The following is a 13,827-nucleotide window of genomic DNA, read 5'->3' as shown; positions in this document are numbered from 1 at the left end:
GTGTGTTGAAAGTATACTTAAAAAGGCATTATAGATCAATTGATGTAGTCTACAAGTATACTTTAAATACAGTTATCATACTATTCATATTCTTCTAGCATGCCTCAGTAATATTTCAAATAAACTTCAAATGCACTTTTTGATTTTAATTAGTACATTTAAAGTGTGCTATTGTTAATAAGAAATGTATTTATAGTGAAGTTCTATCACAATTTAAGCATAATAAAGACATGTACTTAAAGTGTACTATAATTGACTAAAAGTGTATCTGAAGTGTATTCCATCATTGCTTATGCGTCAGGATAAAAGTGTATTTTAAATAGAACATTGTTATACTTTAAGTACTGTATTAAATGTTCCTGAAGTATACTCACAATACATCACTATTACACTTCACATGGTGCCATTTTAGTACACTCCAAATGTGCCGTTTTGTTCAATGACCAATTGCACTTCAATTATGAGAAAAACACATTTTATTTACATTAAAATATTATGGTAATACAAATGTATGTAAGAAATTAAAACAGTTACCAGTAGCGATGCACAATATATCAGCAATCATATGGCTATCAGCTGATGTTTGATCTTGAATATATCGGTATCAGTCCGATGAGCCGATGGCTGGAAAGCCCTTGTTGGTGGCCTATACCCCAGGAGGCGTAGTAGACATAAGTAAGTCCGATGAGCCAAATAACCAAAATGTTAAACCATGAAGCCACAGTCCTGAAGGCAGGCTGGTTGACAATGCAGGCTGGCTGACAACGCAGGCTGTGATCTGCTCCCATAGGCTGCTGTCCTTCTGCACCGGAGTGGAAGACCTGTCCGCCAACAAGGCTGAGGGGATGAGAAAAGAAAAAGACAAATTAATGCAAGACAAGCTTTTATAGTGAACGCAGAGGTCAAGGAACTGTAAGAGAAGAGGTAGAAATTTAACAATGTGGCTTTGTTGCCTAAACCTAACCAACGGCACTACACGGCCTCTATTAGGGCTGCACGATTTATCGTATTTTCATCGTCATCGCGATATGAAAATGCGCGATGAACACATCGCAAAAGTCACGTGTTATCTGGCCAATACTCCACTTCTGTTATAACATTTCAGTCTGGAATATGGAATATCTTTCAATAATCGTTATGACTAAAAGTAATCTCATGTGTAAGAAATGACTGTTCTACATTGAAGTAAAAATGTAAATAATTAACTTGTTGGTTTTGGATTTTTTTTAGCTTCAAGAGTGCATTTTTGTTCGTATGACCCTCAACACAGGCTTTGAGAATCCCGTGCCACTTACTGATACATATGCTTAAATTAACACACTCGTATTGCAAAATGAATTTAGGCCCTCACTGTAATACTTCAGAAGTTGAATTTGAAGTTCAGCATTAATACATTTGTCATTTTTTGTCTTAGATTTACCTTTGTGTGTTATTGCAATATCAAACTACATAATTGAGAATCGATTCTAGATTCTGGAATCGAGAATCGTTGGAATCGAGAATCGATTCTGGAATCGGATCGTGACCCCAGGAATAGGAATCGGATCGGATCGTGGCTTAGCCGGATCAGAGCACCCCTACCCATTAATATTTTTTTTATAGCATTTTTTTTATTTATCGCAGGTCATATCGTCATCACAATATTGAACAGTTATCGCACATCGCAGCTTTTCCTCATATCGTGCAGCCCTAGCCTCTATCTTCCCAAAAGCGCTAATTTTCCGCTCGTTTAACGCCATGCGCAATGCAAATTGGGGGCGGACACAACCGCATGACTGTGAGATACAGTAAGTGTACTGGGCATTGGCTGCCACAAGCCAAAGCAGGCGTTTCAGCGCTAAAATGTGGGATAGATGGCGTTATCCTATCGTCAGCAGCGCGCAATTACTTTGCGCTAAGAGCTATGAAAAGGACCTCTTACGCGCAAATACCTCTCTGCGCTGGGCGCTCTGCACAGAGATTACGGCTGCGCTCCGAGCGCAGAGAGGTATTTGCGGAGTGGAAAGTGGAATTACTTTTGGATATTTATATATATTTATATATATTTGGGTATTAGCAGCAGATAATTCAGTGAGGCAATCAACTATAACTCACTGAGAAACTTTTATCACATCGCAAAGAGGGAAATAAATTGAGAACACTTGTGGGACAATGGACATAGGCTATTTACCTTCATAACCTGAAGGGTCGGCACCACAGACGATCTGTCAATAAGCTCTCTCTGTCCTCGCAGGAGTGAGTACACTCTATTACGCATGGAGATAATTACAGCATATTGCATGCCTCGGTGAGGCAACCTCACGCAAACAACCATTGTGAGACGGGAATCTGATTGGTTTTGATTGACGTATGCCAGCCTTGCCCGGTCACGCCTGTGAATAATTCTGGTAGTTAAGACCGCCCAAATCCCGTTTGCGCGGGCATTTTGGGGGGTTACATGCTGCCACTCCGACGTGCTGCCACTCCGACGTTCTGCCACTCCGAAATATCGGCACTCAGAAAGGGTTCTATATTCCCCGTTTTTCACTAACCTCTCCCAGCCCCCACGCCAAACCTAACCTCCCCCCATGCCTAAACCTAACCTCCCCCAGACCCTAACCCAAAACCTAACCTCTCCCACCCCCACGCCTAAACCTAAGGTCGGCATTGCGGCTTCTAAGGTGAACGACCGCCAGTCCGAATACTGGAAGTTAACGTTCGGAGTGGCAGAGCTTCGGAAAGGCAGACAGTTACCATTTTGGGGCGCAGATGATTTTTGGCAGAATTGTTCCCGCATGCCCGCCGAGAATTGCATCCCCAACATATTTCGGGGCTGTTTTAACTTAGAAATCAGGGAGGTCATGTCTACCAGACAATTATATCACTTTGAAACAGTAAAATTTCTGTATAAATCATTACCAGTAGCTCCCGTGAGGTGGGGATGTTTTTTTTTTGCTGCTCGGTGGGGGAGGCAAGGCGGAACGCTATCGTCCGTGCCTTAATGCACGCGCAAACAGTGCGCAAAGCGCTATTTAGGGTTAGCGCCTGTCGGAAGATAGAGGCCCACGTGTTTACTTTAGTTCTTAACGGCGGAGGAATGGAACTGTTAACATCGGTAGTGGGCCATGGGATCCTGACTATACGTCAAACTAGGATGCGATGAGAATGAGAACGTGCTGGGTGTGAAGAGACAGTAGTCTGCTTGCTACTGAAACACACAGGCCACATCTTCTTTCTGGACGGACAGATTTGTCACCGCAAATTAGAGGCATTTTCTATTTTATTTTTAAATGGCGTTGACATTCCAAAACAACAGAAATCTATCCTTTCTGATGCATCGGTGTGGCTGCAGTTAATTCCTTCCAGAGTCATGTTCACAGCACACAGAACACAACACAGCGTATAGCCTAATATATTTACATAATCTTTCAGTCATTTCTATAGGATAACCACTGTGTGTGCGCGTTTCTTCCCCAGCGGCAGCATGGTCTGGGGGAGAAACGCGAAACCGAAAGTAGACCAAGATGCGTGTTGCATCTCAAATATCCAAATATTCACTGTTGACCTACCACCGAATATCCGGAGCCCAAATGTTTTTATTCAGGCCAGCCCTGGAATTAGATGACTATGAGCAGACAAATAAATGAGCATATACTGTACTTCCTGCTTAATATTTCCTCCTACTGGGCGTCCGGGTAGTGTAGCGGTAGATTCCCTGCCTACCAAGATGAGGGTCGCAGGTCCGTGCCCCCGTGTTACCACCGGCTTGGTCGGGCGTCTATACAGACACGATTGGCTGTGTTTGCGGGCGGGAAGCCAGATTAAGGGCATGAGTCCTGGTCGCTGTACGACCGCCTCCTCTGGTCAGTCAGGGCGCCTGTTCGGGGCGGAAGGGGACTGTGGGAATAGCGTGATCCTCCCACATGCTACGTCCAGCCACTGAAGCTCCCCGCTATCAGGTGAAAAGCAGCTGGCAAATGTGATCGACAGAGGGGGTGGAGCAGCGAGCGGGGCAGCAGAGGGAAATTGGCCAAGTACAATTGGGGGAAATGAGAAAAAATAATAATATAAAAAGGGATAACCCACCTACTGATGTTGACGAGTCCGTTAGTGGCGTGTGCTTTACGTTGAGGCTGAGTGAGGTCAGTCAGACTGAGGATGATCTGATGTTCAGTGAAGATGAGGTTGGAGCAAACACACCAGAGGGCACATCTAGAAACACACACCCACACCAACAATTACTCCCAACAGCTTTTAGAAGCACCTGAAGAGTATGGCAACTGTATCACATTTGAAATATTCCATGATTAAGATAAGACATGGGGAGCTGTGCAAATAAAAACAGACATCCAGAGCAGGACTCTACCTTAGTCTCTTCCTATTTCAGCCCTACTTGGGGAAAGTCTGCTGAGAGTGGGCAGGATGCTCTACACAGGGCAGCGCTGAGCAGCGGCTGGATGGCTGGTATCCCAGCAGAGGGTGGGTGGCTGGTACAGGCCCTTGACAGGTGACACGACCGCTCTGGGAATCACAAACAGGAACTATTATATATACTGTATTCCAACCACATGCAAGCACCAGGTCCCTCAGCTTTTTTTTTAAATAAAATACAGTTGTACTGTCATACCTCTGGGCAGCTGTATCTGTTGTCGATGGAGTGATGTCGAGTTTCTACGAGGAGTAGATGGGTAGTGAAGATGCAGCGCACACAGAGCAGCCTCTGGACACACTGCCTTAAGCTGGACAACAAAGTCAGATAAGATTGCAGTGAGAAAACTTCATTTTCTATCTGTAGTACTCATGAGTGTAATTTTTTTTCAGCATCTTCTGGAGAATCTCTTTTTGTGGATTTTTCTCACATTTTCTCCCCAAATGTACTTGGCCAATTCCCCGTTATAACGGTCGTTGCGCGGGTCAGAGGGGTTTCACCAGCAGGACGTAGCGCATGGGAGGATCATGCCATTCCCCCCAGTGCCCATTCCCCAAAACAGGTGGCCCGGCCAACCAGATGAGGCGCTAGTGCAGCGACCAGGACTCATACCCTACCGGCTTCCCACCCGCAGACACGGCCAATCTTTAGGAATGTCTGACCAAGCCAGAGGTACCTCTGGCAGGAGTTGAACCTGGGACTCCGCGGTGGTAGGCAAGTGCTTTTACCTCTACACCAGTGGTTCCCACCCACCGGGCCCCGGTCCATAAAGCATTTGCTGCCACGCCGCGGGGAAGCTAATATGATTCTGCAGGGAGAAAGAGAGTGAGATAGCTCTCTCTACACACACACTTGCATTAAGAGAGGGTCCATGAAATTGAGAGTTTACAGTCTATTATTGCACTTGTAATTCACTATTCCAGTGTGTCAGAATTTTACATACACTAAGAAGCTGACTGTCCCCTAGCCCCATAACATGACGCTGCTACTGTACTCCGATAATATTCTCGTACAGCAGTCATCGTCACACAGCGTTCGAATCCTCAATAGGTGGAAAACGCTGTTAAAAAAGCTCTCCTACCCGTATCCCACCTCCGATTGCAGATCCGAAGATATGATAGTCCGCCTAGTGAAGCCAGTAATTTAGCCGGCGCTGTTAAAATGATACTGCTTGCGTGAAACAACCATTTAGAAGCAGTCTTTGTACAGCCTGCGCTGAATTTACAGCAGGGTGTGTTTGATCTCACTATCTTGGTGCACCGCTTGCACATGGCGAGCAAACAACACATGCAGTCACACGGAGACGGCGGCTGTCAGTGATCAACGCAAATCCAGCGCACCTGGGAAGCAAAACATGTCATGAAATAGGTTCCTGTCGGCTTCTCCTGTCCTCAATACGGCACAGGCTGTGCAAAGACTGCTTCTAAACGGGTGTTTCACGCAAGCAGTATCATTTTAACAGCGCCGGTTAAATTACTGGCTTCACTAGGCGGACTATCATATCTTCGGATCTGCAATCGGAGGTCGGATACAGGTAGGAGAGCTTTTTTAACAGCGTTTTCAGCGGGGACCGCCTTCCATTCCGAAACACCATCGTTCCGACACCCCCCCACTCAGAAACCCCCCCACTCCGAAATTGAAATTGATTTAACCCCCCCACTCCGAAATTGATTTTCAAGTCCATATTTCTCCGAGTTTCCTGCATTCCTGCAGCTTGAAATAAATGTTTCAACTCATTGTTTTTTTTATTATATGTCACTGTCTTCATATAATTTCGCTATAGCAGTAAACACGAGCCTGCTGCATTCAGATAGATACAGGAATGTGAACGTTGGATACATCCTAAAATCAGCTGTGGATCACAGACATGTTTGCACTCTGTGTTGTTCAGAATCGTGCGAGCCGCTGCTCAGGGACTGGGCACAGCTGTCCTGCTTGCTTTCTCCCCCACTCCGCAAAGAAATAGGCTACACCTTGACAACGCACACTCTAGTTAACCGCGTATCGGGCCCGGAGCAGTGTTTTTATTTTTATTTTTTGGCACACAGACTTTCCACTCTGCTGGTCTAAATAGCCTACCAGGTGTGGTCTTGCGCATTCCTGCCTCGCAGTTTTCTGCAGGTGCACAGAGATATCTCTCTACAATCACTAAACATTGTTAATTTATGTTGTCTTGCCATACAGATCTGTTCCACAGCAGCATATTCAACTGATTATTTTTACGCCGACAGGATCTAATCATAAATGATGTTTTCTACACATCTAAAGGTGAGCTGTTACACACGCCCACATTCATACCCTGACAAGTGTTTGAAAAAAATTAATTGTAACTTTGAGTCAAATGCTCACAGTTGAATAAGGTTGAGTCATATTAGCAAGATGTGGACGTTCTTATTTGTGAATGCCAGTCGGGTTGAATTGATTTTGTTTTATGAAAATCGGAGGAAATTTAGCTTCCCCATTCCCGATGGTCTAGCGCCGCCTATGCATATTTTCAATAAAAAACAATGAGTTGCAGTGTTTGATGCAGGAAACTCTGAGAAATATGGACTTAAAAATCAATTTCGGAGTGGGGGGGTTTCGAAATGGAGGGGATGTCCCCATTCGGAATAGGGGTGCCTTTAAAAAAATGGGAAAACCCCTCCATTACGAAGAATGGAGGTCGATCTTCGGAGTGGGGGGGTTTCGAAAAGGCAGGGTGTAACCGTTTTCTACCTAGTGAGGATTCAAACGCTGTGTGACGATGACTGCTGTACGAGAATATTATCGGAGTACAGTAGCAGTGTCACATTATGGGGCTAACTGTCCCCATGTCCTCACTGCCCAGGTGGGTTCATCAAAAAGGAGTTTCTGTGTGGAATTTGCAGTTCTCACTCTGCTCCCCGGGGGATGAATCCCCTGCAATATATATATAAGAAAATAATATCTGTTCTGTGATAAACCATGACAAAATAGACAGGTTAACATGACCATTTACTATTTTATGGTGTGTGAGGAAGAACAGTAACCTTATTCCTCTTACCTTCTGTCGTTGCCTTTCATGATCACCCCTTCAAGACAGACAAAATCCTCCCGACATGACTGCCTATTGTGAACAGGAGAGAGTTGTAACTAGCATCGAGTTAGCAGCTAACGTTATACAGTACTTGATTGTCTCTGGCTGCTAGCTAAGCAGACTGAGTCCCCACACTAACGTCAGCTAGCATTGTTTTGTAGCATACTGTTCACCCTTTGAGTAAATGTAATTCACAAATAAGTCTAAAACGATTCAACTGTTAACGTAACATTAACGTTACATCAGTCTCACAGACTAACCTAGCGTTAACTAACGCTGGTAACGTTGTGTTAAAGCAGTCTATACAGAGAATAAGCGCTAACGCAAGCTAATCTGCTTTAGCGTTAGCTAACGTATGCTAGCTAATAGAAAAACGCACATAATGTTGCGTTTCGGGGTACACCAAAATACTTTGGTACCGTCTGCTTATACAAGACATACAGTTTTAAATGATAAGCAACTAGTTTTGTCAATATTACCGTATCCCGGGCGGCAGGACGCCCGCTCGAATTTCAAACGAAACATGTTGGCTGGCCTGGCCATGATCACTTCCGGAAGTACCTTCTTCTTCTTCTTCTGATATTTAATGGCGGTTGGCAAACAGCATTTTGTGCAATACCGCCACCTTCTGAATTTTAGCAGTTACACAATATTATTCACAGTGTGGGAAAAACAAAAACGATGTCCACCAAAGTGCTCAAAAACATAATAGTGTCTCTTCTTCTTCTTCTTCTTCTTCTTCTTCTTCTTCTTCTTCTTCTTCTTCTTCTTCTTCTTCTTCTTCTTCTTCTTCTTCTTCTTCTTCTTCTTCTTCTTTGCGTTTATAGGCAGAACCGGGAGTACCTCGCTTTCATGTCTTAAAAAAAAATTGTATGGGCTATTAATAACTTCACTACTTATTTTATTGTTTACCCTTGTTTTATTTGCTTAGTGGTATCTATTTTATCTGAGAACTGAATACAGTAGGCTACATGGAGCTGATACTTGAATTTGATCACTGAGTCTGAGACACATGATTGTGTTTGTGCAGGGCAGGCTAATTTTGATCTTACTGATCTTATTTGAAGAGCTGAATATTTCAGACAAATAGGGATCAGTGCTGAGAGAGAGAAAAAGTAAATTTTAAGATCCTAAATGTCAATGTCACCTTGCTACCTTCTCACACGGATAGACAGACAGGCAGGCAGACGGACGGACGGAGACAGACAGACAGACAGACAGACAGACAGACAGACAGACAGACCGACACACAGACATGTTATTTTAATGTGAGCCAGCTAGCTTTACAAACATTCTCAGAATTAGTGTTTGGGAAGTATAATTAGTTACTTATTATTGATTATTCATTTAAAAAGTAATACAATTACTTTACTTATTACTTGGTTTCAAAAGTACTTGTTACGTCAACAATCAGCCAAACGTCATACATTTTATTTATTTGCCTATATAGTACAAAAACAAATCATGATCTGGCAACACTAGTCTTGCAAAGCCAGACCTATCTCCACTTTTCATTTCAACACTATGCCAGCGCTGGAGAAAGTAATGCAGTAACTTGAAATTACTTGGATTACTAACTGTAATATAATTACTTTTTACTTCAATGTAGGAAATAAAAAAATAAATGATTTTGGAGCAACTTTTGTCCCCACTGTCTAAAAACTATAGGGTCACACTTTAAAAAATAGTAATTAGTGCATAAAGGGCTAGATAAAAAGTAAAATGACTGAATAAAGACATACTCAAAAAAGTACAAGTACACAAAAAGCTAATCAATTACACTCATTTGAGTACTAGTAATTAGTTTCCTTCCATCTTGTATTACGACTGTAAGTATTTACAACTTATCCTACTTAAAGTACAGCTAAAATGAACTAACATTTAAGTGCACTCTTTATAAGTTTACTTAAATACACTTCTAATGAAGTGGAATTAAAGTACACTACAATAAATCATACTAGTTGTGTATTAAGAAGGACTTTAACAAAAGTGTACTTTTCACAAGTACACTATGTTACCACTAGAAGTGCTTGCACTTTAGTATACTTTTTTGAAGTACACTGAAATACAGCTTAAAATGAACTTATATTAAAGTTCACTCTTTGCAAGTACACTTAAATACACTTATAAATAATTCAATTTAAAGTGTACTACAATAAAGCATACTGTTAGTGTATTACAATTGACTTGAAAATAAGTGTACTTTTCATAAGTATACTAAATTACCACTTTACGTATTTGCAATTTAGTATACTTTTAAAAAGTACACTAAAATTACAGCTTAGAATGAGCTTATATTAAAGTGTACTATTTGCAATTACACTTAAATACACTTATAAATAATTCCACTTAAAGTGTATGAGAATAAGGTATACTAATAGTGTCTTACAATGGACTTGAAAATAAGTGTACTTTTCATAAGTATACTAAATGACCACTTTACGTAGTTACAATTTAGTATACCTTTTAAAAGTACACTAAAATACAGCTTAGAATGAGCTTATATTAAAGTGTACTATTTGCAATTACACTTAAATACACTTATAAATAATTCCACTTAAAGTGTATGATAATAAGGTATACTAATAGTGTATTACAATGGACTTGAAAATAAGTGTACTTTTCATAAGTATACTAAATTACCACTTTACGTAGTTGCAAATTAGTATATTTTTTAAAAGTACACTAAAATACAGCTTAGAATTAACTTATATTAAAGTGCACTTTTTTAAAGTACACTTAAATGCACGTGTAAATAATAGCAATTAAAGTGTACTATGATAAAGTATACTAATACTTTATTAAAATTGACTTAAAAATAAGTATACTTTTTATAAGTACACTATATGACCACTTTAAGTATTTACAATTTCGTATACTATTTTAAAAGTATACTTAGGTACAATTTATAATACACTTGCAAGAAAGTACGCTTTTTAAAAGTAAACTAAAATACCATTTTAAGTATTGGAAAAATGAGTATATTTATTTTTAGTACATTTAAATTGACCTTAATGGCATCTTTTCTGAAGTACACTTTATAAAAGTACATGTTAAATATACTTTATATTAAGCACAAAAAGTAAAAGTATAATTATAATAACTTTTGTATACTTAAATTATATTTCAAATATACAAAAGTATACTACTTTTTCACCTGGGCAGAGAGGCTGAATACCGCACTGAGTCAATGCGGTCTTAGCCTCTCTGGTCTCAGCACTCTGTCTGATTTTGGATTTTTTTTTTTTTTTTCCAAAATCAGACTTGACACCAGAGAGGCTGAATACCGCACTGAGTCAATGCGGTTTTAGCCTCTCTGGTCTCAACACTCTGTCTCATTTATTATTATTTTTTTTTTCCCCAAAATCAGAGTATTGACACCAGAGAGGCTGAATACCGCACTGAGTCAATGCGGTCTTAGGCTCTCTGGTCTCAACACTCTGTCTGATTTTTGATTTTTTTTTTTTCCCAAAATCAGTCTTGACACCAGAGAGGCTGAATACTGCACTGAGTCAATGCGGTCTTAGCCTCTCTGGTCTCAACACTCTGTCTGATTTTGGAAAAAAAAAAAAAATCTCCCCAAATCAGACAGAGTATTGACACCAGAGAGGCTGAATACCGCACTGAGTCAATGCCTCTCTGGTCTCAACACTGTCTGATTTTAGATTTTTTTTCTTTCTTCCAAAATCAGACAGAGGATTGACACCAGAGAGGCTGAATACCGCACTGAGTCAATGCGGTCTTAGCCTCTCTGGTCTCAACACTCTGTCTGATTTTGGAAAAAATAAAAAAAATCTCCCAAAATCAGACAGAGTATTGACACCAGAGAGGCTGTATAGCACACTGAGTCAATGCGGTCTTAGCCTCTCTGGTCTCAACACTCTGTCTGATTTTGGATTTTTTTTTTTTCTTCCCAAAATCAGACTTGACACCAGAGAGGCTGAATACCGCACTGAGTCAATGCGGTCTTAGCCTCTCTGGTCTCAACACTCTGTCTGATTTTGGATTTTTTTTCCCCCAAAATCAGACAGAGTATTGACACCAGAGAGGCTGTATAGCACACTGATTCAATGCAGTTTTAGCCTCTCTGGTGTCAACACTCTGTCTGATTTTGGATTTTTTTTTTTTTTCCCCCAAAATCAGAGTATTGACACCAGAGAGGCTGAATACCGCACTGAGTCAATGCGGTCTTAGGCTCTCTGGTCTCAACAATCTGTCTGATTTTGGATTTTTTTTTTCTTTCCCAAAATCAGAGTATTGACACCAGAGAGGCTGAATACCGCACTGAGTCAATGCGGTCTTAGCCTCTCTGGTCTCAACACTCTGTCTGATTTTGGATTTTTTTTTTCTCCCAAAATCAGACTTGACACCAGAGAGGCTGTATAGCACACTGATTCAATGCAGTTTTAGCCTCTCTGGTGTCAACACTCTGTCTGATTTTGGATTTTTTTTTTTTTTTCCCAAAATCAGAGTATTGACACCAGAGAGGCTGAATACCGCACTGAGTCAATGCGGTCTTAGCCTCTCTGGTCTCAACACTGTCTGATTTTGGATTTTTTTTTTTTTTCCCAAAATCAGACTTGACACCAGAGAGGCTGAATACCGCACTGAGTCAATGCGGTCTTAGCCTCTCTGGTCTCAACACTCTGTCTGATTTTGGATTTTATTTTTTCCCCCCAAAATCAGACAGAGTATTGACACCAGAGAGGCTGTATAGCACACTGAGTCAATGCGGTTTTAGCCTCTCTGGTCTCAACACTCTGTCTCATTTTGGATTTTTTTTTTTTTTTCCCAAAATCAGAGTATTGACACCAGAGAGGCTGAATACCGCACTGAGTCAATGCGGTCTTAGGCTCTCTGGTCTCAACACTCTGTCTGATTTTTGATTTTTTTTTTTCTTCCCAAAATCAGTCTTGACACCAGAGAGGCTGAATACTGCACTGAGTCAATGCAGTCTTAGCCTCTCTGGTCTCAACACTCTGTCTGATTTTGGAAAAAAAAAAAAAAATCTCCCCAAATCAGACAGAGTATTGACACCAGAGACGCTGAATACCGCACTGAGTCAATGCCTCTCTGGTCTCAACACTGTCTGATTTTAGATTTTTTTTCTTTCTTCCAAAATCAGACAGAGGATTGACACCAGAGAGGCTGAATACCGCACTGAGTCAATGCGGTCTTAGCCTCTCTGGTCTCAACACTCTGTCTGATTTTGGATTTTTTTTTTTTTCCCAAAATCAGACTTGACACCAGAGAGGCTGAATACCGCACTGAGTCAATGCAGTCTTAGCCTCTCTGGTCTCAACACTCTGTCTGATTTTGGATTTTTTTCCCCCAAAATCAGACAGAGTATTGACACCAGAGAGGCTGTATAGCACACTGATTCAATGCAGTTTTAGCCTCTCTGGTGTCAACACTCTGTCTGATTTTGGATTCCCCCCCCCCCCCCCCCCCCCCCCCAAAATCAGAGTATTGACACCAGAGAGGCTGAATACCGCACTGAGTCAATGCGGTCTTAGCCTCTCTGGTCTCAACAATCTGTCTGATTTTGGATTTTTTTTTTTCTTTCCCAAAATCAGAGAATTGACACCAGAGAGGCTGAATACTGCACTGAGTCAATGCGGTCTTAGCCTCTCTGGTCTCAACACTCTGTCTGATTTTGGATTTTTTTTTTCTCCCAAAATCAGACTTGACACCAGAGAGGCTGTATAGCACACTGATTCAATGCAGTTTTAGCCTCTCTGGTGTCAACACTCTGTCTGATTTTGGATTTTTTTTTTTTTTTCCCAAAATCAGAGTATTGACACCAGAGAGGCTGAATACCGCACTGAGTCAATGCGGTCTTAGCCTCTCTGGTCTCAACACTCTGTCTGATTTTGGATTTTTTTTTCCCCCCCAAAATCAGACAGAGTATTGACACCAGAGAGGCTGTATAGCACACTGAGTCAATGCGGTTTTAGCCTCTCTGGTCTCAACACTCTGTCTCATTTTGGATTTTTTTTTTTTTTTCCCAAAATCAGAGTATTGACACCAGAGAGGCTGAATACCGCACTGAGTCAATGCGGTCTTAGGCTCTCTGGTCTCAACACTCTGTCTGATTTTTGATTTTTTTTTTTCTTCCCCAAAATCAGTCTTGACACCAGAGAGGCTGAATACTGCACTGAGTCAATGCAGTCTTAGCCTCTCTGGTCTCAACACTCTGTCTGATTTTGGAAAAAAAAAAAAAAATCTCCCCAAATCAGACAGAGTATTGACACCAGAGACGCTGAATACCGCACTGAGTCAATGCCTCTCTGGTCTCAACACTGTCTGATTTTAGATTTTTTTTCTTTCTTCCAAAATCAGACAGAGGATTGACACCAGAGAG

General features: G+C 41.3%; 1 protein-coding gene across 1 annotated transcript; it reads right to left on the bottom strand.

Moving 5' to 3' along the window:
• Window positions 1-763: 763 nt before the first annotated feature.
• On the bottom strand, window positions 764-7,979 carry LOC310770716 (uncharacterized protein; the record flags this gene model as incomplete). Its single annotated transcript, XM_083663443.1, has 6 exons — window positions 7,943-7,979; window positions 7,431-7,493; window positions 4,607-4,718; window positions 4,373-4,500; window positions 4,070-4,191; window positions 764-837 (listed from the first exon to the last, which is right to left on the bottom strand). Coding segments are annotated over exons 2-6 (456 nt in total), but the record flags the coding sequence as incomplete, so codon positions are not given.
• Window positions 7,980-13,827: the final 5,848 nt, after the last annotated feature.

This window comes from Poromitra crassiceps (genome assembly GCF_964638095.1).
Source record: "Poromitra crassiceps genome assembly, contig: HAP1_SCAFFOLD_192, whole genome shotgun sequence".
Classification (NCBI taxonomy): Eukaryota; Metazoa; Chordata; class Actinopteri; order Beryciformes; family Melamphaidae; genus Poromitra; species Poromitra crassiceps.
Note: the sequence above shows the minus strand (reverse complement) of the source record. Positions and strands in the feature narration are given on the sequence as shown.